Source organism: Poeciliopsis prolifica, unplaced genomic scaffold (assembly GCF_027474105.1).
Source record: "Poeciliopsis prolifica strain line A6 unplaced genomic scaffold, Auburn_PproV2 SCAFFOLD033, whole genome shotgun sequence".
Classification (NCBI taxonomy): domain Eukaryota; kingdom Metazoa; phylum Chordata; class Actinopteri; order Cyprinodontiformes; family Poeciliidae; genus Poeciliopsis; species Poeciliopsis prolifica.
In genome coordinates this window covers 643,480-668,037 of record NW_026562408.1, presented here as the reverse complement: position 1 = coordinate 668,037, position 24,558 = coordinate 643,480, and the positions used below count along the sequence as shown (strand labels likewise).

The window sequence follows — 24,558 nt, the reverse complement described above, 5'->3', positions numbered from 1 at the left end:
AACTTAGCGGTGTATCCTTTATATAGTTCCGCCGCAGTGTGAAATATTAGTTCCTAGGAAACAGATGCTGCTCTCATATCTCATCATAATGAGCCCATCATCTGTTCTCTGACAGCCTGGAAATCTTAAAAACTCAAAAATGTGGCGAAAGTATCGGAAACGTTTGATGACGTTTGTTTTGTTGTGTATTTTCCGCGGAGCCGCCATGTTGAGTCTGTCGGCCCGGGCAGCAGGTAGGACGCTAACTGTCGATGCTTGAAGATTAACCGACGATTATGCTAATCACGAAAACATTTATGTTAAGATAGAAGGAATAATTAAAGGTTATGTGTTGCTTATATTTCTGGTAAAGCCAATTTATCGTCTTGTAACGTGACGCCATTTTTCATTAATATCTTAAGCTAATTTAATAAAATGCCTTCATATTTTACCCACTTCATGATCAGATAGTTGTTTACCACACAAAGGCACACAAGACTAAATAAGATAAATACGAGCAGAGGATAATAAATAGTGAAAATGTGCATAGATGTTGGTGTCAGTGTTGGGAAACCAAAGTTCCTGCAGCTTTAAAGCTGTGATGGTTTTCCTGAGAAAACTTCTCTTTGAGATGTTTCTGACTGAACCACATTAGAAATGTTGAGTGACATATCTCCTGTTTTTCTCCAGGACCGGATGAGGCTGCTCAGGTTGTCCTGTCAGAGGAGTTGGAGAATAAACCCAGCTTTGTTGAGTCAGAGGAGTTGGACGCTTTGCCCAGAAGGCAGTTTAAAACGGCTGAAATCGCAGACGCGGTGTTGAGAACTGAAACCCCCATTCATCCGTCTGACATCGAATCGCTGATTCCCAGGAATGCAAAGGACTTCCAGTCGGGCTTCTCTCCCCCCTGTGACGGGAACGGCGATCGGTGCGTCTCGCCTGCGCAGGCCGAAGACCTGGAGCTGCTGGAGGAGCCGGAAGCAGAATCAATGCAGCAGGTTCTTCAGCTGAAATACACGCTGCTGTGAAGTGACTGAACATCACACAGAACCTTTATTTTTATTGTTTCACTTCCAGGTCTCTCTGGAGATGGTCCCTGCAGAACTTCCAGCTGAAGAAGCGAACACCACAGAGACGGCAAAGACGTATAAAGTGAACTGTGACAGGAGGAACATCACAGGATTGGAGAGCTTCACTGTTCAGGTCCTCAACTCCTCACAGGTACCTCTCCCTTCCTCGGTGTGAAATCTGTCAAAATGCAAACACACAAAACATCACCGAGCCACTTTAGTCTAGTTTCTAGTGAAAATACCTCAGCAAGTTTGAAATAATACAAAACTAACTTACAAGTAACTTTTTATTAAAAAACAGGAGCTTGTTTCAAGTCAGTTATTTTTAGTATTGATGAAAAAGTTCGAGTTCGTCTGGCAGATTATTATAACATGGGAAAACATCTTGTTTGAAGTGAAATCATCTGTCTATTAACAAAAACTTTTTCTTTTATCTTGACGAAAACTTACTTGTCACTTAGTTTTGTCTAATTTAAAATACTAAATTCCAATACTAAATTTGCCATTCAGCTCATATATTTTCCAGAGATTGATGTGCTTGTTTTCCGTTCCAGCCAGTAAAACTTCACAGTTTTTGCTGGAACTGAGCAGCAAGTGAGGATTTCCTCCTGTCTTCCAGGACCTGATGGATTTTCTAAACACCAACAGCACAGAGTGCTCTGTGGTTCTGTTCTTCACAGCCTGGTGTCAGTTCTCAGCCAAACTGGCGCCGCACTTCAACGCCCTGCCACGCGTTTTCCCCAGCATGCATTTCCTGGCCCTGGATGCTTCGCAGCACAGCAGGTGGATGTAACCTCTTGAGGCCGCGTCTCCATTTAAAAACATGATTCATTTAGCTTTATTTACTCTGTGGCTTAGTTTCCTTATGATTGTTGAGTTCAGTTTGAATGAACAAAGTTTGAGCCAAACTACAAACTAGACATTTTCTTCACAACAGACGTAATAATGAGCAACTTATTCAGCAGGAATCACTTTGTCTTGCAGACAGTTGAGCTGAAAATATTTGTTTGGAGTATTTTTATCATGTTGTACTTTTTACTTTTACTTAAGTTTAACTTCTGGATTTTCTTCCCACTGTTTTTGGTTTTTTAACCAAAAACTCACCAGACATGCCTTCATTTTTTTATTACTTTCATATTTTCTTTTTTGAAAGAAAATGAATTGGAAAATTTTAGTTTTGCCTAATTTGGTTCATTTTTGCTACTTATATGATTTATTGTCATTTTGGATCTTAAAATAACAAAATTTCCACTTTACATTTTTGTCCGTCTGATGATGTAATTTTTAAATCTTGAACGATTGATAATTTGATCAGTTATTCAGTACTTCAGTCACTTTCTGCCAAATAGTTTTTTGCTCTTTCTTGAGTAATTTCTTGGACGGATACTTTTTACTTTTACTTGAGTAGAAACATGTTGAATTATTAATTATTTTGTACTACAACTTTGTCGCTTAACTTCCAAACACTGACTAATCGGTAATTAATCGATTAGAATTCATTTTAATCTAATAAAACATTAATTGGCAATTAATCATGAGGTTAATGTTGAAATTGATACATTAGTCATAATTACATCGGGAACCATAAGTTGTGTTTCCGGTTCCGTCTCTTGAACGTTTCTCCCGGTTGTGTTTCGCTGCCTCTCCCCCAGGTTTGGGACGGTGGCTGTTCCCAACATCCTGCTGTTTCAGGGGGCCAAACCTATGGCTCGCTTCAACCACACGGACCGCACGCTGCAGATGCTCACGTCCTTCATCAGCAACCAGACAGGTAGAGCCAGCAGGGGGCGCGTGCGTGTGTGTGTGCGTGATCTGTATATGGATGCAGATTTAAGCTGTGAAAAACATCTTTGACCGATGAGCTGATCAATAGGTCGATCAATAGTCGGTCGGCTGCCTCTTGATCGGTTCTGGGTTAAAATAAATCAATGTTTTCTCCTGTTATTAAATGTATAGAAAATTATATTCACTTTATTTTTGGTCCATACATTTTTCTGCTCTGTCGATACTTTTTTCTTACAATTGATGATTGAATTGTTTTGTTCATTGTTTGTTTATTGTTTATAATTCTGTACAGGACTTTTAGCTGCTTTAGAAAAAAATATTGAGTGATGAATAAATCAATAATCATGTTTTTGTCTTTATTTTTTAGTTTGATAAAGCAAAGATAAAAGTCAGAGACGTATGCTTTGATGTATAAATTGGGATTGTCTTTTAATTTCTTCTTTTCCTGTTAAATTTAAACTTATTTGGAACTTCAAAGAAGTTTCTGTTCAATTTCTTCTATGAATAAAGAATATAACTGAGTCAAATTCAGATAAAAAAAACTGGAAATCCCTATCACAGGATCTCTACTTTCAAAATAAGAGTTTATTCTGCAATATTTTACATCTAAAATTTCTGACAGGAGCAATTATGTAATATGAATAAATTTTATTGCTTAAGGTCAATTTCTCAGCAGATGTTGTGAAGTTTAATGTTGATATTCCTGAGGACTTTTCTGACGTGTAAAGAAATAAAATTTAGATAAAAGATTAAAGCAGAATGTTTTGGTTTCAGGGTTTGAAGCGGGCCCCAACAGAGACGTGACAGAGGGAGACCGGATGGGGCCCCTGTCCAGCATCCCGGTGAGAGGCATCGACTGGCTCCTTGTCTTCTCCATCCTCTTCATCACGGCCTTCATCGTCTACGCCATCCTGCGGGCGGACAGCCTGCGCTGGCTCATACCGGGACAGGAGCACGAACACCAGGACTGAAAACACAATAATCACACTGCAAAGTTTTTCATTCAAAAATGTTTTAGATTCAAATAAAATATGTGAAATGTTGTGGTTTATGTTTTAAAACATGGAAATATTTCAAAGCTTTTTGAGTTGGTTTCCTCTCAGTAGAGGGCAATAATCTTAGTTCAAAGTTCAAATCACATAAAGCAAATGTGATGCATGTTAGTCACACCTCAATTTCTTTACAAACAAAAAATAAGTAGAAATGTTTTTACGTGCTTGTCTTCTTATGAATTCAAGAAAGAAACTCCATTTTATAAGTAATTTCATAACAAGTCAAGATTTCAGCAACAAAACTGATCAGAAATGAACTTACTATGCTTTTGTTTTCTGGTCTGGATAAATTATGATATATATGTATATATAGGTATTTTTAACCTCCCTTACATCCTTCTCATTTCCTAGCAGTTTTGTTGCTGAAATGGATTACTAATACATATAGAAAATTAAATACACTTTATTGATCCCCTAGAAAATTGCTTATTTTTTGAGAAGCTACTCCCATCCACAATGTTATTGGTAAATATAAATATACCATTAGTAATATAACAACACGAATGTGAAATAAGTAATTTAAATATGAATAAATAAAGTAAATTAATTGACCTGTGAGAATGAATGTTCTGAAATTTTATCTGAATGTTCAGATGTAAAAGTAAAACAAAAAGTAAATGAAATATTTCTATTACCATAAACAAATGATTTTAATAACTACGCGTATACATTTCCTTTTTTATTATTATTTTTACTAGTTTTTGTGTAGGCTGACTCCTTTCGGGTGATTTTGATCAGGCAGTGAGGTGAACAGCTATGTTGAACATGAGTCAGGACCTCGGAGGACGCGCGTCTGCGCAGAACAGGCTGTAAAAGGTAAATAAAGAAAACACATGTTTGCGTTCGCGTCCATCCTGAGGACGCAGCTTTCGGTCCTGCAGCCGCCCGAGGAAACCTCCGCTCCACAGAATCGACTCTAAAATGGTGAGCGCGACAGCCGCGGTTTCCTGTTAGCATTGCTGCTAACTAGCTGCTGTGAGAGAGCAGCGGGGCGCCGGTTTGTTTCCCCACCTTCGGCGTTTCTTGGCGGGGAAAGTTTGGAGAACCAGCGGCGCAAGTCGCGTTTGGTTTGTCATGACGAAAAAACATCTTAGGAACTACTCTAAATTCATTTTATTGTTTTCTTTTGTAATGTTAGTGTAACATTTATTTAAAATCTCTCCGGGTTTCTGTTAATTTTATGATAAAGTTTGAGAATAAGGAACTAAATACACAATTTAAGAAACTTAGAGCGCGATGAAAAATACATTTAAAATCAAAATATCAGGAGTTCATCACAATAAAATACAGAGAAACATGCATGACAAAGTAAAAGCACTGAAACTGAAATAGTAGCTAAGATTTTATTAGGAAACGTGACCAGCAGCTTTGACAGGTGCATATTTACAGGGAAACGCCGCCACCTGGTGGAGAACAAACAAACTGCAGTCAGGTGTCCACAAAATAAAACTCCATCGTTTAGACTGGCGTTATCTAATATCTAATAACATCTCATGATGCAGCAGCTTCCAGTCTAACAAAGGACACTCACTTGATCATAAATCACTTGCCTTAATTAATTTAAATATTACATTATCTTCTGTATCCAGAGATGCGCACATACTGTAGAAAACTATGATAGCTTTCTCTTTTAATGAAGAAATCAGATTAGGAGTAGAGATATTTTTATAAGCTTATTGGTGAGCCTGCCTCTTTTTATTGAACTGAATATAATTTCGGATTTTTGTCTAACTTCAGGTTAACTTGGAAAGTGAGCTATTATTGTTACGAGTTAATTTTCTAAACTATAGAAAAGTTTGTGTGTTAGGGAGGCAAATATGAAAAATTGGACTTGATGACTAAAATATTCATTTATAGCAGCCTTACAAAAAATCTGAAAAAGAAATATTTAGATAAGTATTTTTAAATGAGTCCTGTTAATTTTTCCCTTTATTGAAGTAATTTAACCAAAAAAAATATGTCATGTTTTATTTACAGAATAAAGAATAACTTAAAAGTAGGTAGTCTCTCATAACAAAAAATATCGCAAATGATACAGATATTTTGTGCAAACATTTCCTCATCACAAAAGCATAAACAATATATCTTTGCATGACCAAAATGTCTAAAAATGACTTTTTTTTGGAAAAGCACTGTGAACTGCAGAGGAAATCCCAAAATGAGCAGAAATGAGCAGAGTTACCCTGACAGTCGCCACTAGGCTTTTGCTGCTCTGCAGTTATAATTCTGAAGGAAACCACTAAACTGAACCTGAACTTGGTGGTTAAAATGTTTGATTTTAATAATTATACTGGCTTGCTGTGTCCAGTCGTCAGACTCTCATTGGCTGAGCCCGGCTGACCGGGATCAGTGGATGGAGGCGGGCGACGGGCTGGATGGAGGTGGAGGACCGCGACGCCATCTTCAAGGAGCTGCACTTTAAAACGTTTAATCAGGTCTGTGGCTTTATGCTGGTTTTCATATTGCCTCTTCTGAGGAATGCTTTTATTTGAATTTTTTCCTAAAATGTTGAGTCAAAAATCTGACATTTTTCTTATCAGTTAATGCACCATCACAGCGACACTGAGTACAGAAGCCAAATGTATCAACTGTGAGGATTGCTTTTAATAAGGTTTATTTTATTTGGTTGGAAAAATGCATTCATTAGCCAAAATGCATTTTCATCTGTTGTTCTTAATGATCCCAAATTTGTCCTGCTAAAAACAAATAAAGGCTATGAAATAACTAGTAGTTTTGTCAATAAAAAACTACAATCAAAACAAGAAACTAACACAGTTGTCATAGTGAGCGTAATTATTAAAATTATTCTTATCAAAGGTTAAAAAAGTAAAAACAAACAAAAACAGTGGTGGTTTTACTTAAGCTTGTTGTCATTTTGCTCGTTAGCTGTTTTTTAAAAATATTTTTGCACTTTTGGTCTCTCCGTATATGAATTTGTGGATTCATTTGAGCTGCAGAGAGATTTCTGTCAGCAGAAAACATAAAGGCTGAAGATTATATCGCAGAGTTTTGATCTGTTTCCACCTTTCTGCATCAATAATTAGTCAAATTAGTCGTGATTAATCGGTAATTTAAGTAATCGTCAACTGATTTTGAAATCGATTAATTAATGGAGTATACAGACTAAGAAAAGGACCATCAGCTTGAACAACACACTCAGCCAAAATTATGTCACAACTACAAAAAAAATATACATTTAGCATTTAAGATAAAAATGTTTTCTGTAATTTGTAGAGTTTTGGGTAGAACAGATTTACACACGATTTTGTAACTTTAAATGTAAAATGTGAATAATTTTTGGACAGTTTTGTCTTTATCTCCTTTGAGTGTTCTGTTCTTTCAACAAATGTTTTTTTTATCTGAAACGCCAGTTAATTAATTAATTACTAAATTAATCGATTATTTCAATAATTGATGAATCGTTTCAGCCGAACTTTGACCCATAAAACATTTATATTTGGAGTCCTACTGCGTGCCTCTTGCAGTAAAATAAACAAAGTCTAACATAACTTTCATGTTTTCTTTTTAATCAGCCTACCGTTTAAAACCGTTTTTTCCTTCATCTCAGGGCCACTTAGTGGACTTCCTCTAATCCGCTGTTAGCTGCTTCAGCCACTAACGCCGCCCTGTTTTTACACTTCCTGCCGTTTGAAGTCGGCCGCGCGTACGGCCTCCTCCCCCTCCGGATCCTCTTACTCGACACGTCAGGCCGCATTAGGCGGAGACTCGCCAGGCGGCCAGTTGGCAGCAATTTGGGTTTGATCAGAATGATTTCTTTCACAAACAATGAAATTAGTTAAAATGTCTCATCTGGTTTGCAAACCACTAACAGCCAGTCAGCCTGCAGTGGATGTCCCTCTCCTCTCCCTATCGCTGCCTGTTCTCGTCTCTTGTTTCCTTCTGGAAGATGAGCTCATGTTGTTACAATTTTGGTTGTTGGCGTCTCTCTGTTTTGTCTTGTGGGCCGTGTTTCAGCCCGGGGTGTTTTCACTCTCATGGCTGCACTTTAAGGGCTTTTAAAATGACGAGGAGCGACATGCTGGCTGATTTCCATTTGCCACTTATCGAAAGACATCGAGTCCAAGAAATCAGATCCCACAAGAGTTTATGATGGAAATAACAAACCCCATTTTTGGCTTTGAAGCGCCTCCTTCTGTGATCACCAGGGGGCGCCAGAGCTGCAGTTAAAAAAGCAAAAAAACGACACCTGCTGAAATTACTGCGATTATTGCAAATGGAAAGTGTCATAATGTTTGTTGGTGGCAGTGAATTTGAGAAGGATTTTTTCTTCCGTATTTTTCTTACATCAAATTCCAGTTTAACCAGGTTTGGGTGGTGAGGAGAATCCCTGGAACCACATGTGATTCTGCTCAGATGCATTCATGTTTTTCTGTTTTTGTTGTTTTAAGTTGCAGCCGCTGCTGCTGTTTACACACAAAGTTTGAAGATTGGCCATCTGCTCTACGTTTCTGTGAATAAAGCAAAAACAATCATGAAACGACGGAGGTGAGCTGTGCATGCTCAACGTTAGCTGAGGTTGACAACAATGGCATTCTACATAAACTCTCCTGCAGCTGCTGAAGCTGCTGCTGAAGCTGCTGCTGCTGAAGCTGCTGCTGCTGAAGCTGCTGCTGAAGCTGCTGCTGCTGAAGCTGCTGCTGCTGCTGCTGCTGCTGCTGAAGCTGCTGCTGCTGAAGCTGCTGCTGCTGCTGAAGCTGCTGCTGAAGCTGCTGCTGCTGAAGCTGCTGAAGCTGCTGAAGCTGCTGCTGCTGCTGAAGCTGCTGCTGAAGCTGCTGCTGCTGAAGCTGCTGCTGCTGAAGCTGCTGCTGAAGCTGCTGCTGCTGAAGCTGCTGCTGCTGAAGCTGCTGCTGAAGCTGCTGCTGCTGAAGCTGCTGCTGCTGAAGCTGCTGCTGCTGCTGAAGCTGCCTCTTCCTTTTCCTCCTCCTGCAGCCTCCGTCTCGTTCGGCTGCTGAATCCGTTCTGATCGCTGAGGTCTGCCGACGCTCCTAATCTGACTCAGATTATTACTGAAACCTCAGACTACAAACCATAAATCAGTTTTAATAATTTCACAATGAGAAATTAAACAGATTAATGATTGTAGCTCAGTTCAGCTATAAAATAGATCAGTTTGGTTTTTATCAGCTTCCAGTCTCAGGATGTGAACCTTCATCTTTCTACATATTTTTCAGTTTATTTAATGTAACTTAGAGTTTCAGTTACTTTGTTGCTTCATTCTTTTAGTTTTTCTGATTATTTTGGGTTAAAATTATTTCTAAAAGTCTGGAATGAACAAATATTAATATAGACATAAAAGAATATCACTGTAACTCAATGAACTTATCATCTAAAATACACTTGAAACCAGTAAATGAATAAAACTGAAATATAAGAAAAAGTCAAATAAAAGTATCTAAGTTCACAAAAATGCTGAAATGACATAAAAATAAATTAACATTGTTAAAAATATAGACGTTGGGAACATGAAATATTAACAAAGTGAATAAAAAAAGTTCTAATAAATTTCAGGACTGAAGCAGATGAATCAATGTTCAGTAAATTGTCTGATTCTTTAAAATTCTTTAGAAATTTGATAATTTGCTGAACTGAATTTATTCTCAGGGAATCTGAGTCGTCGTTTTCTCAGTCGGTAAAAGTTTATGTTTCCTGCAGCATGAAGCTGATTTTTCTCTCTGATTTCATTTTGTCTTTAAATATCCAGAGAAATTCTGCACAATGTGACATTTGTTTCTTCTTTTAATTGTAGTTTAAGTCTTAATGATGCCTGAACGTCGACTATGTGGTTTAGAAAAATCAACATCCAACAAACTCCTGGAGTTTCACCATGTTTGTTTTTATTCTTCTTCAAATTATTTAAAAAATTATCCTTTGTTATGGAAAGACGGCCGGTCCGTTTCATAAAAGCAAAAACTGTCAGGTTTTTAAGTTTTCTTAGAAAACAGAGTGCCTTCAGTCAGAGGCTTCTTCAAATGAACACAGACTGCTACAGGAAATGTATCCTGCCAACAACCAGGATTAATACCAGTTGCATTTCATTTCTCTTTGGGATCAATAAAGTACCTTTAAATTTGAATTTAAGATTTCTATTTTTTTTAAATAAAAACCTGAAAAACCTCAAAGTTTTTTCAACAAAATTCTTGAGATTAAATATTCAAATGTTAAAGATTTTTTCCATGCAAATTTTTCAGTTTTGTAGCTCAGAAATGTGCATGTTTTTAAAATTTCTGAAATTAATGTTAGAGGGTGTTGGTGGAAATTTGCTCCTATTTCCGTGGTTAGCGCTCCGTCGTGCAGATCCTGCTGGCGGACGCCGAAAGGTTATTTGGGCAGTGAAGCATCAGAGGTGAGGCCGCCGTCCTCATCATGGGCGCAGCGTTCTCCCGTTTCGCTGCCGCAGAGCGAAGGTGAAGTGTAATGTGGCGGCGTGGGACTGAGTGTGAACGTGTCTGCCGGCCCGTTGGTCTGCAGCCACTTAGCCTGGCGAGGCGTTCCTAAGCCTCCGCGGCGCGCCGGGCGGCCGAAAGCCGATCTGCAAATAACAGACATGTGTTTGAAACCGAGTCCGCGGCCGCAACCAGAGCGAGAGCAGCGCCTCGCTCCGACGTCAAATTATTTCATCCAGTGTTGTGTGACAATCATGCTGTAATAGCTCCAAAATGGCTCCTCCTGCAGGCGGCGGCTGGTTCTGATTATTGGGGATGGAGGCTCTGCGTAACCTCACCTCAAATTATCTGAGTCTGACAGCTGCAGCTGCTGGAGACGGCTGAGCGACGGCCGCCTCGCCGGCCGGCCTGCCGCCTCGCCGGCCGACCTGCCGCCTCGCCGGCTAACCTGCCGCCTCGCCGGCCGACCTGCCGCCTCGCCGGCTAACCTGCCGCCTCGCCGGCCGACCTGCCGCCTCGCCGGCTAACCTGCCGCCTCGCCGGCCGACCTGCCGCCTCGCCGGCCGACCTGCCGCCTGCCACTGGAGAGGTCCAAACAATACAAACGGCCTAAACAAAGCACTTTAAGAGGGAGAGCCCTTGACCTCTGTTGACTCGCTGGCTGTGAGTGGAGAGGCGGTTTTTATTTTCATCTGGGCCCAAGTGGAGGATGTTGAGACGCTCACTGGCCCGGAGGGACCACCGCTCCATTTTCACAGCATTTCTGCTTTTTCAAAACCAATTTTAATCTTTTTCTATCTGTAGGGAGAGATTACAGGGAACTTTAAATTATTCCTCTCTTTGCAGAAAAAACACTTCCTGTAGTTTGTACCTCAGTCGGCCTACAATGTTTATTATAGAAATAATTGACATCTAATTCAGTAATCAATTAATCATTAATACAGAGTAAAACACACTCACAACCTTAACTCAGACAAAACTGGACAACATATTTAATCATTCAAGATGAACAGAATATTGTTTGTAAAATGTTCAGCATAAAACTGATCAAATCTCAGTTTTAGTTTCACAGCACAAAAACATCAAATGGAATAAAAATTGATTTTCAATATTTTCGTTTGATTTCCTGAAGTCAAATCTTGCAGGACCAAATTTTTCTGGCATGTTTCAGTTTTTCACATCTGAAACTTTTCATCCATTCTTTGAACTGACTCAGTTCAGAGAACCCACCATGTTCCCCTCCTTCAGTCGGGTCGATCCGGTTCTACTGGAACCAGAACTTCTGCTCCACCTGCAGCAGCTGTGGCTCTGAGTCAGACCAGTCTGTTCCCCTCCTGGCCTGTGGGGGCGCTGCACCAACAACCACTGAAGGAAATGACACTAAAACATCTGGATCTGAAATAATTGTGAGAAAACAGGAATGTTTTCTGTTTTATGGTTCAGTTCGAGTCCGTCCGTTCCAGAGAGTCGAATGCGAAACCTCGGAGTCCAGAACTAAAGAGCGGTCGGTGCTGCAGTGGGTCGGTGTTCTGCAGTGGGTCGGTGTTCTGCAGTGGGTCGGTGTTCTGCAGTGGGTCGGTGTTCTGCAGTGGGCCTGACGTTGCCGCCGGTCCGTTTCCTGTCAGCCGGCTGCCAGCAGCAGCTCAGGCAAGTTGGGACAACACCTGCCTCAGCCGGCGAGCGTTGAGGAAAAGCAGAACGCCTCACTCTGCAAATTGGATCCTCTGGGTCAAGTTGCAGGAATATGTCAATTACTTAAATTGATCAGGAGACGGTTTCCTTGATAACCAATTTGATGGAGCTGCCAATACAGCATAACAAGGGGCCAAACGGCGTCTCAAAAATTGGTCCGCCACGTAAAAACTAAACCCAATTTCCTTTGTGAAGGTAATTCTGTTTGGTCCTGTCAGGTGCGGATGGGGCCGCGGCCGTAAACAATGGCATTTCAGTTAATTAGGCACAGAGGAAGCATTTAGGGGCCGAATTGAGATTGCAGTGGGAAATTGCTCTGAAACAAGGCCTACCTGCATTTCTTCCCCCTCTCTCTCTGGTCGGGCGAGCAAGACCAGGGATTTCTCTCTCCTCTTTGTAGATAATTAGAATTAGAGTAATGACTCCCTGGATGACCTGTGATTGGAGCGAGCCGCATGCCGAAGCCTGAGGACGGCCGCCGCCGCTGCTGCTGCTGCTGCTGCTGCTGCTGCTGCTGCTGCTGCTGCTGCTGCTGCTGCTGCTGCTGCTGCTGTTGCTGCTGCTGCTGCTGCTGCTGCTGTTGCTGCTGCTGCTGCTGCTGCTGCTGCTGCTGCTGCTGCTGCTGCTGCTGTTGCTGCTGTTGCTGCTGCTGCTGCTGCTACTGCTGCTGCTGCTGCTGCTGCTCCTGTTGCTGCTGTTGCTGCTGTTGCTGCTGCTGCTGCTGCTACTGCTGCTGCTGCTGCTGCTGCTGCTGCTGCTGCTGCTGCTGTTGCTGCTGCTCCTGCTGCTGCTGTTGCTGCTGCTGCTGTTGCTGCTGATGCTGCTGCTGATGCTGCTACTGGTGCTACTGGTGCTGCTGCTGCTGTTGCTGTTGCTGCTGCTGCTGCTGCTGCTGCTGATGCTTTTATTCGTTTAAAGACGTCGAAATCTGCAGAAATAAAGTTTCAGCTTCACAACGTTTTTGTTCCGACAGGAAATGGATTCATTAGTTGGAACAAATGTAACGATTTAGAGCAGCAACAAATGATTAATTTAAACCTTTACGATATTAGAAATATATTAGAAAAATGCAAATACACATTTTAAAATAAAACATTTTAATGCCTAAAATAAAATGATAAACATCTTTCCTTCAGTGAATGTTTGAATCTGCAGCTAAAACCACATTTTTAACAGCAATTCAGTGCAAATCTGATCAGTTTATCATTTTGGGGATCCAATTATTGATTAATGGATAGGAAAATGAAAATGAGATTTTTTAGGAGTTTTGTGTTGCACATATATCCAGGCTGTTTTTTATTATTAAAATTCAAAATGTTTATTTCTTGCTCAGTTTCTGCTCAGCAAATGGTCTCTTCTATTTTCTCCAGTTATTGATTAATTGATTACTAAATTAGTTGACAGTTCTTTTCATGATTGATTAATTGTGATATAATATGATTTATTGCCTGCCATTAAATCTGAGATTATGATTATTATTTGCTTGTTTGTGATTATTTGACGTAATTTGAACCTTTTTGTCCTGTAAAAAGTGACTGGTGCTTCATAACTGATCTACACTGAAGGAAATTAACGTTTCCAAACTGGAATTTATATTTTTACTGTGAAAATTAGAAATGGATATTTTAACAAGCTGTAGATATGTTTAATACTCAGATTAAAACATTTCAACCTCTGATTACCCACTGTGACTTTTCAAGACAAAAAACATACAGAACACATTTTTAGGATATTTTTATTTATACAAATAGATTAATTTATTCATACTTATTTGTTATTTATGTTGGCCTAGTTCATACATTTAAATGTGCTTCAGTTTGTCTAAATGTGAGAGTTAATTTCTGCAGGATGTTGTGGGGAGTTTTAAAAATCTTTTCTGTTTTTAAGTGTCGCTGCTGCTGAGGAAACTGTGCTACTCTCTGTTGTCCTTCCACTTAACTTTCAGTTGTGCTCGGACATTAGCAGTCAGCTGTTGTGGTTTGGTTGTCTCCTTGACATGACTGCAGACATTTCTGTTAAAAATCATTTTGATGTCATATGATCATGTAGAAAGATGAATTTATATCTTTATTTTATATTGAATGCATAATCATCAAAATGAACAGAAACAGTTAAAACATAAAACTGTAACTGTAGAATTACTCCAATGTCCTTTTTAGTCTTTTACTTTAGATGATAAATCCTGAAAAGTATATCTTTGAGTTTTTTATTAGTATTTTCTGAAAGGCATAAAGTTTCCTCTTCCCTGCAGGCGTTTGGCTTCATGTCTCGAGTCGCTCTGCAGGCGGAGAAGATGAACCATCATCCAGAGTGGTTCAACGTTTATAACAAGGTACAACTTTTCTGTTTCCATCCTGTTTGGCAGAAACTCAGATTCTTTTTCAGGTCCAGAAATCTCTCCATCCAAACTCCTAAAATATCCTAGAAGTCAGAAATAAAATCATGAAAAACTAGTTTAGCTTTAGTTTTTCTCATAAAAAATATCCATGGCTAAACGATTAATCATATGACTCGATTATTGGAATACTCGTGATTCAGTAATCGATTGATCGTTGCTAAAAAGACAAACACCAAATTGTATAAACATGCAGACATTTTGGAAAAAAATGTTTGTTTTGTCTTTTTTTTTTCACGTCAATGTTTATTTTGAGCTGTTATTGCATTTTAGGAAATGTTTCCTTTTTCAATTCAAAAAATTAATTTAGTTTTATTATTTTAAAGTAGAGAAAAGGCTCAAATGTGCAAAATGTGCCAATTTTAATTGATGTATTCCTGAGACACTGACGCCTCCACCTTATCAGGTAGGAACTAGTCACAGGTGTCTGTGGAGGAAATTTACTTTAAGGAGTATTTCTACCACAGAACACTTGAGTAATTTTATTATGAAGTATTTTTGCTCTTGACCAGAAACTCACCAGAAACAAACTCCAACCTGCTTCAGTTGTTGAAGTTTAACAACTGATTTAGAAACATTTTATTTCATTTTTGTTCCTGATATGAATTATTGTCATTTTGGTTTCTAAAAAACCAACTGAACTTTACATTGTGGTCCGTCTGATGATGTAATTTTTAAATATTAAACGATAACCTGATCAGTTACTCAGCACTTTCTACATAATACTTTGTACTTTGAGTTGAGTGTAATTTTCCGGAGCTCTTCCCGCCTCATCAGTGATTTTTCCTCGGAGGTAGAGAAGTGCGTGATGCAGCCGGTCTGTGAAAATCTCTCGGCTTTAGGCTGAAGCTGCTGCATTACGGTGCGGTGCAGCGCGGCTCTTGGGGAGGAATGCTGCTCCTAATCCGCTCTTTATTAAAGCGGCTGCAGGTCTCGGCGCTCTGCACCGACACTGGGAGGCAAACCTGGACAAAATACTTGATCCATTCTGAGTTCATACGGAACATAAATAATGTTCTGCTCAGTTTTCATGATTTGCTGAAGTGTGAAGAAAACCTCATTGCTTTAAGTTGCTGAGCTGATCGGGGGTGTACTTACTTTTCCACGGCTCCTCCAGACCTTCATGCAATCTGTAAAAACCTCAAAACCCCAGGATTTTCTGACGTGTGTTTAAAACAACAAACCCAAACCCAGCCTAGTGTTTCTCAGCAGTTACAAACTGTTTCAGTAATCTTGGTATCAAAATAAAGTGAAAACTTTGGAGACTCAGTCAGAAACGTAAATATCTGCAGAGGAAATGAGGACCCAACGTAAAATGAGACTTTTTCAAAGCATGCAGTTTGTAAACCTTTTAGAAATATCATGATAAAGATACAAACGCTCTGGAAACCAAAGATCCACATCACATGCAAAAATGAATGCAGCTCATATGAACTCAAATGTATTTAATGTTTAATTAAAAAGTGCCTAAACATTCTGCCTTTAAAAAAACTTTTTAAAATACACACATTTGTTTTTTATTGAAATAGATTGAAATAAGAGATTGAAGTGTATTTTTTGTAATCTAGTGTAAAAAATAACAAAATAAAAGTTACAACAAATTTTGGCACATTTTAGTGAAAAAACACAAATTAAGCCACAAAAACATTTATTTTTGGCACTGGCTGAGCTCCATACGGTGTGTTTTTGTTGAAGATTCCTGGTCTCTGACGTCGCTCCTGCAGAACTGTGAACATGAACTCAAACACTTTTTATCAGCTTCTCCGAGCCTCGCGTTTCCCTGGAAACCAGATGTGTTTATGTTTAACTGAGGCTCAATAATGGCGGAAAGTTTAAGGTCCGTTTGCACAACAAAGACCCAACAAACATGGAACGTTTGTTCCTTTCATTACATTTACATAAAGACGTTCTGATCACCATCTGGAACGGTTCACATCGAAAAGGTGGAAAGCTCTCACCACGCCACTAGTGGGCGCCAGGTAGCAAACCTGAAGCCACATCTCTTTCTGTTCCCCCATCGGGCTCCGTTCCCCCATCAGGCTCCGTTCCCCCATCGGGCTCCGTTCCCCCAGATACGGGGAACACGCTCTGTGTGCCTGACGAGGCGCAGTGGGAAACGGAGGATTAGCTTCTCTGAATCTCTGAAACTCGTAGTTTGAGCTCTCAGTCTGTAGTTCTCTAGATCAGAGCTCTGAACAGCTGGTGTGTTCTGCCACCTGGGCGAAGCAGAGATGCTGAGGGAACCGGATCCACTGAGGGAACCGGATGCGCTGAGGGAACCGGATCCGCTGAGGGAACCGGATCCGCTGAGGGAACCGGATCCGCTGAGGGAACCGGATCCGCTGAGGGAATCGTATCCGCTGAGGGAACCGCGCTGAGGGAACCGGATGCGCTGAGGGAACCAGATCCGCTGAGGGAACCGGATCCGCTGAGGGAACATGAACTGCAGTAACACCAGCAGTCAGGAGTTTCTTCTTCTGGGGATTCAGGAAGCGGCTCTGTTGTGTCAGACGATACCTGAGCTGTGATTCCCCGACAGAAAAGATCCATTTATTCTGTCTACTGGACAACGGGTACCGGTCCGTTTCAGAACCGCTCTGGACCCGTTTTCAATCTGATCAGAGGAAACATTCAGTGGCTTCATGTAAAAGTAGAGAACAAACACAACAAACAACAGGGCAGATGCATCTGCCCCGGTTCTGTCCCGGTTCTGTCCCGGTTCTGCCCCGGTTCTGGTCTTAAGGAAGTGGGTTTGAAAGATTTTCTTTGAATGTTTTTGTTCCATCGACGTTTTCAGAGGAATGTTTAATATTTTATTTCCAGAAAATGTCATGAAGTGAATGAAACTTTTTCTCCAGCCTGATGTATCAATGATTTATGAATCAATATCTGATCAAAGGGTTTTATTCTCTAGTAAACAACGTTCTGTGACCCAGTAAACAATATTTCAGTGCATTTATGTGGAAGCAGCAGAAACAAACATGTTTGGAACTGAAACGGGTTCTGTTCTGTTTCCTCAGGTCCAAATTACTCTGACCACTCATGACTGTGGAGGGATTTCTAAACGGGACGTCAAAATGGCCAAATTCATTGACAAAATTGCACTTTCAATGTAACGTCTTCACACGTTGTGCTGAGGTGTAATTTTAGTAACTGGGATTTTTCCACTTGGTTCTTTTGTTTTTCATCAATAAAATGTGTGAAAATGGACCAGAAGGAGGTTCTTCCCTCCGAGGCCTGATTCTGGTTTTTGGGGTGGAAAGATTGTAGATTTGACTCCGTTTTATCAGCGGCTGCTTGATTTTGGCTGCATTTCTCATTGCAGAAGGTAATAAAATAAATTTGAATAGTTTTTCTGCGTGGGACTTGGCAGGAAACGGCTTGTTCCTGACTCCGTCCTCCTCCTACAGAGTCGTATTTTTTTGTTTTGGCGTTGGACCCCTGGAAGGTTTCCCTGTTTTTTATGTATTTATTCACTGGGATTCTTTGCAAAAGGCCAACACAAAGTGGTGCATAACTGCAGAGTAGAAGAAAAATGACAAATAAGAAATATGGAAACTGCTCAGCGTTTGCATTCAATCCCTTTCACTTCTATTCTTTTTCTGGTGCAACAATTGGATAAAACATCATTTTAAAATGTTGCTCTGCTGGTTAAAATCTGACTTTAGAAAACAAATTTGAGTCTTTTTAGGATTAAATCTTTGCATAAAGCAGCTTTTTCAGTTTCATCACATGCAGATGAAACTGTAACAACTTGGAAGAAAATGTTTTCAAAACTTTTATCATATTTTCTTTAACAGAGTTCAAACATTTCAAACACAGATTGTCCAGATATTAACATTTATGATTAAATGTATCACAAATTTATAGCTGTTATTTTACTCATTTTTTAAAACTTGCTCAAGTTGAACAGATGAAGACATTTTTTATTTGCCTCATGTTCTGATCTTAGAGTTTAACTTCAGGATGGCAGGAGACATGAAACAGATCCACGTGTTTGAGTTTTCATTTATTGTGAAGCTAAATGTATTTTATTTATGTCTTGGAAACAAAAAGATACACTCAGTGCAGCGTTTCTGCTTGATGGTTGTTTTCTTTGCTCACGCTCCTGCAACAGTTGCTACTAGAAACACAGAAACAAAAAATGAGTTCATCAGTCACAGATAATTATTTAAAAAGCCAAATTTCACATTTGAATCTGAGAAAATATGATTTATGGTTACAGTACGAAATATTTAAACTTTCTGCTTTTGTCAATCTAAACACTGCAAGCAGATTTCGTACTTTCCCAAACTTTATGACCAAATGGAAACTAAACATTTTCGCCTCCTCCATCAGTTATGAGCCACTAAATAACTTTGACTTTTCCGATCCTTTGTTTTGGGAAGGTTAGCAGCGTTGCACCAGCAGCAGCAAATCAGCCGATGCTGTTTACAGTAACGAGAGTAAAAGATGAGCTTTAGCATTAGCATTAGGCTAACGGGCCGGTAATAAACAGGAGTTCATAAACAAAATAAACTTACTTACCTTCATGAACGCACATGAAGCCTGATTAGATCCGTGTGTCGCATCTAAATACGTCCGGGTGGAAACCAGACATCCACCACATCCCAGGTTTCCTGAGATTGGAGTGAAAACCTGAGCATCATCTGCATATTTATCAGAGCTGATCTTATTCCGGTCAGTAACCTGAGCTGGCTAGATATTAAATAACATGGACTCCAGGACAGAACCCTGAGGAACCCCACATGTGATTTCTGTCTTCGTGTTAAGTTCTTATAACACAAAGAACTTCCTGTTCTTCTGTTTGGGATCTGACTTTCTGACTATTCACATAAATTAAATGTCTGCTTTGTTCCTCGTTGTTCCAGCGGTTGGTCAACATGACGGCTCATCGGTGAACATTGTCGTTTATTTCTGTGAGCAGAAATCAGACAAATGTTGCTCTTGCTCCTGCCAAGCCGACGCTCATCATGAAAACAGAACCAGTGAGTTCAGGTGTTTTTAATGGCCTCCAGCTCATGTTGCTCATCTGTATTGTTTCAGCTGAACACATGTTGTTCTTGTTCCCAATTCAAACAGAAGAGCTAAATGTTCACTGGTTGCCAGTTAAAATGCTGGTTTCCATCTAGATCAGAGTTCTGGAAAATCTGCAACATTTTCAGTCACATCTATTATATCTGTGCATTTATTAATTATATTACTTCAGGTTTTATTGTCTTCTGGCCGACTTCATGTTGTCAGACATGTTCTATCAAAATGAAGAGAAGCTAAACTCTGTCTCAAAAAATTAATCACATTTAATTCATTATTTAATAAAGAAGTTTGGATTTATACACAGCAAACAGTGTTTGGATTGTTTGTTGTGTTCAAAGCCACATTTTTAATTTTCTCTTTCAATGAAAGTCTGAGGGAGAAAACAGCCAGCAGCACATTAAAGAGGAAGAGTCACATGTTGGACATTTTTCTATTTCCATTCCAATCTATGATTAAAAAACACCCCCCTGTTTCTTGGCAATAAGTTTGTCATGATTTTTGGTGTCTGGAAAACGAGCCGTTTCAAAATCTTCCGGAGCGTAGTGATCCCAGCTGATCTCCAGGGTTTGGTCAGCTGGTTGTCTCTGTACAATGGCTGCTGGAAAAGACAAGACTTTAGTTGTTGACTGACTTGCTGCAGTCTGGTTGGTTGTGCAGGAGGCTCCACCAAGGCTTTTCAAAGATGTATAGTTTCATAACTGCCCACCTGTTTGCAGCCATTTTGTTGTGAGTGTAAACGGTGAGTTGGGGGCGTGGCCAGCAGCAGCTTGACTGAATTTAAAGCGACAGAGACCCTGAAACAGCTCAGACTGAAATCTTAGAATAATTTGGTGCTGCAAATTAGTGAACATGTTTTGTTTAGGCCACAGATGTGTCCTAATCTGTCTAGGAAGCAAAATGAGTCACCTTTAAATCTCAAGCTGATTAATAAATTCTGTTTCTTTATTGATAAGCAACAGAAAAATTAATTTTACAGTTTTCATTTCTGTTTCACTTAATTTTTTTAAATTAAGGGAAACAGCCGAGGCGAGCCGGGCCAGACCGGACCGAGGCGGGCCGGACCGGACCGACCCAGATGAGCCTCCTTCACATAATTGGCCTCAGCTGATGGCCAGAAGCTGCAAGCAGCCAAGTCGGCCCTCCATTAGTGAACTCCCTGCTTTCTGCCCTGTAATCCAGTTTGGGCTGCAGCTACTAATTCTGCACCGCCAGCAGTCCAGCTAACACACACACACACACACACACACACACACACACACACACACAGTGTGAGCAGAGCGACTGCAGGAGCAGAGGGGAGGAAATGACACGCTATGATTTGTTTGTCTTTAGGATGAGAAAAATAATTCTCCTCAGCATAAATGTCCAGCCGTCCCACAGAGCAGAAGCTGCAGGGAGTTATTTACACCAGCGAGAGCAGAAACCAGCATCAGAGGCTCCTGGTTTCCCTCCAAGTCGCCGCGCAGCCAGATGGCAGCCATATATCTGCTGCTTTGGGCTCAGACAGCGCCACACGCAGGACGGCTGAAGTGGCTGCAGTGTGACAGCGAGGCTTTCTGAATCACCCTGGAGCCTGAGTGGCAGCAGGGGCAGTTGGGCGCGGGGCAGCAGGGGCAGTTGGGCGCGGGGCAGCAGGGGCAGTTGGGGGTGGGGCAGCAGGGGCAGTTGGGCGCGGGGCAGCAGGGGCAGTTGGGCGCGGGGCAGCAGGGGCAGTTGGGCGCGGGGCAGCAGGGGCAGTTGGGGGTGGGGCAGCAGGGGCAGTTGGGCGCGGGGCAGCAGGGGCAGTTGGGCGCGGGCAGCAGGGGCAGTTGGGCGCGGGGCAGCAGGGGCAGTTGGGCGTGGGGCAGCAGGGGCAGTTGCAGCTGCAGCTTGATGTTCGGCTCTGAATTTACAGCCTTTCAAAGATTTTCATGTTTTCTTCTCATTATGGCCAAAAAACATGAATCTATTAAACTGAGATTTTAGTTGAGAACATGCAAAAAAAAAACATTTATGATTACAGATCTGCAAAGTGTGGCTTGCGTTTGAATTCAGCCTTTAATTTGGACATATTATGCAAAATTCACATTTTGAACATTTATTTTTTTTTTTGGTTTCAACTGTTTCCAAAACCAGAACCAGAGATTAAAATAAAAATCCATCACGTTTTTGGCAACAACTTCATGATTTTTGGTGTCTGGAAAATGAGCCCTTTCAAAAACCTCCAGATTGTTGAGTCACACTGCGCTGTTACCTAGCAACCGCAATCCAATCTGCTGCCTAGCAACTCCAGCTGATCTACAGCCAGTTTTCCTGCTGTACAATGGCTGCTGGAGGAGACAAGAGTTTAGCTATTAACTTGCTGGTTGGTTGTGCAGGAGGCTGCACTAATGCTTTCCAAAGATGTTTGATTGTTTGCAGCCATTTTCATGTGAGTGTAAATGTTGAGTTGGGGGCGTGGCCAGCAGCAGCTTGTCTGGATTTAAAGCGACAGAGACCCTGAAAGGCTCAGGCTGATTATGTGAGAATGATTTAGTGAAGTGAACGTAATGAACATGTTTTGTGTCGACCTTAGAGTGATCCTGACCTGCTAAATGAAGCGTAGAGCTGGTGTCCTGCTGCCTGTAGGACCCAGGTTTCTCAGTTAACATGAAGAAGAGCAGAGGTCAGGGTCAAAGTTCAATCCAGGGTTAGTTCATGAAACAATTCCCCAAGCTTTGAAGATTTCACAGATCACTGTTCCTCTGGAAATGGAAAGACTGCAGGACAAATGCAAACCTTGTTGCTGAATGAAAGAATAAGTAGAGAACCGTCCCAGAGGCCGAAGCCTCCGAGGGCCGATCCGTCTGATCCTGCAGAACCCGGATCAGACGGAGGAACAGCTGCTCAGCTGGACGGATCTGAACGTCTGTTTCATCTCACGACTCAGCGCTCATGTTTGGGTCGATGGTGCCCGACAGGCCCACCATGGCGGGTCGTGTTGGTGGCATGACCCCAGCTGACCCAGCTGGGGTCACCGAGGAGACGAGTTGATGCTGCAGAGTTAGAAAGAGGAAATCTGAGATGAGATCCTGTGTTCAGCGTTTTCCATGCCTTTCCTTTTCCATGTCTTCAAGAGACTTCCTGTTGTCCTTCAGACGCTCAGGGGCAGATCTCTGGGGCAGAGCTTCAGTGGCTGACCTCTGACCTCTGACCTGACCCTCGGGTTCCACAGTGGACCTTCTGCCAGCTGCAGAACATTTCCAGAACCAGAGACTAAAATCTCCAATCAGAGAAACTTTGATTCCTGCAGCAGAACAAACCGACAGACCAGAACCTGCAGCTGGAGTTCTGACTAGAACCAGGAAGATGGAGACACCGCCCGGTTCTACACCGCCTGGTTCTACACCGCCCGGTTCCACACCGCCCGGTTCTACACCGCCCGGTTCTACACCGCCCGGTTCCACACCGCCTGGTTCCACACCGCCCGGTTCCACACTGCCCGGTTCTACACCGCCCGGCTCCACACCGCCCGGTTCTACACCGCCCGGTTCTACACCGCCCGGCTCTACACCGCCCGGTTCTACACCGCCCGGTTCCACACCGCCCGGTTCTACACCGCCCGGTTCTACACCGCCCGGTTCTACACCGCCCGGCTCTACACCGCCCGGTTCCACACCATCTGCTGTTGCCGTTGCTGGAAACAGCAACAGCAGGTTCTACACCTTACTGACCTGCAGAAATGTTTTTTTGTTTTATTTCCTTCCAGTTTGCTGTGTGCATGTTGTCATGGTGATTTATGCTGCAGCAGCTGCACCTTATCTCGCAGTAAGTGGATAAAAACATGGTGGAGTGAAGCTGCTGCTGCTGCTGCAGTTTTCTGCCTGTTGCGCCTGCAGGAATGTGTTGAACAATAAGTTGATGTCGCTCCTCTGGAGAACACGCCCTGAACCCGCTGGCGCCGCGCCATCGCAGGAGGACAGAATTAAGTCTTTCCAAGGCGTCTGCACAACGCCGCTGCAGCAGCCCGGCTTCTGCAGCAGCCCGGCTTCTGCAGCAGCCCGGCTTCTGCAGCAGCCCGTCTTCTGCCGCTGCACTCATCACACAAACTCTTTTTCTCACTTGTGGAAAAGTTTTTATCTGCTGGAGGAAAACACAGAAATGAGACAAAAGCTGATTTTTCCCAGGCAACTGAGTGTCTTAACTAGTTTATCATTTTCTAACTCAATGTTTTGTGAAATTCCTCCAACATGTTCGGCGCTGAGCTGCAGCAACACCTTCCCTCTGATTCATCAGTCATAATGTTTGACTTCCTTTCAGTTTCTCCATTCATCTGCAGTTCCTGATGCGCTGGTTGAATCTGTGGTATTTTTAATCTCAGGGTGAATAAACGTAATAAAACCAGGTCGGCTTTCTGCTGCCTCCGCTCTGATCCCTCAGTGACGTCGGCTTCGTCAGGTGCTGCAGCTCAGAGCTGGATGGAGTCACAACATTTTCTTATGACTCGTGTAATTACAGTGATTCATGCTGCTGTTCTGAACTGCAAACTTGTGTTTTCAAATATAACCACCAGATTCATAAATTAGAGGGTAAAATAGCAGCTGAGGCTAAATGTTGGTTCATTAAATCATCTGATGCTGTTATCATGTCAACTGAGGGAACAACCATAATAAAACATAACACCAACTTATCTGCACTGAGTCACTCTGGATTCATTCACTCACTTTGTGCAACAGCTCAGACCCGAAGCTTTCATGGAGGAAAATCACATCTAATCACCTGAGAAGATTGATTTCTGTTTGGATTAGGATTAAATCTGGAGCTTCTATTCAGATTACACTGCAAAACCAAGCAGCTTGGTTTAGTTTCTACCTCAGTTCACCTGACATGAGACAAAAATAAGTACATTTTCTATTAGTCAATAATTCCTTAATATTATTGACTAATATTTTTCACTTATACAAGATATTTGTTCCATTTTTATGTGAAATAATCTACCAGTGGAACTGGTATGTTTTAAATCAATATTAAAGAATTATTGATTTAAAATTAGCTTGAATTGTCTTATTTCAAGTGAACTAAGATATTTACTGTAGAAACAAGATTTAAAACACTTGGTAAGATTTTGTTTTTACAGTGTAGATGCAATTATTAGGCGTGTCTCAATCCAAGTTTTTCACTTCCAA

The 24,558-nt window shown here is 41.4% G+C and overlaps 1 protein-coding gene and 1 pseudogene across 1 annotated transcript; both read left to right on the top strand.

Annotated features, from left to right (window-relative positions):
• The first annotated feature begins 19 nt into the window (after positions 1 to 19).
• Positions 20 to 3,877, top strand: LOC129373651 (thioredoxin domain-containing protein 15-like). The gene is made up of 6 exons (XM_055051691.1): positions 20 to 233; positions 670 to 977; positions 1,057 to 1,200; positions 1,669 to 1,831; positions 2,689 to 2,820; positions 3,609 to 3,877. The coding sequence occupies exons 1-6, from the start codon at positions 140 to 142 to the stop codon at positions 3,803 to 3,805; spliced, it is 1,038 nt and encodes a 345-aa protein (XP_054907666.1). The 5' UTR covers positions 20 to 139; the 3' UTR covers positions 3,806 to 3,877.
• Positions 3,878 to 4,719: 842 nt separating this feature from the next.
• Positions 4,720 to 17,587, top strand: LOC129373370 (pterin-4-alpha-carbinolamine dehydratase 2-like; annotated as a pseudogene).
• Positions 17,588 to 24,558: the final 6,971 nt, after the last annotated feature.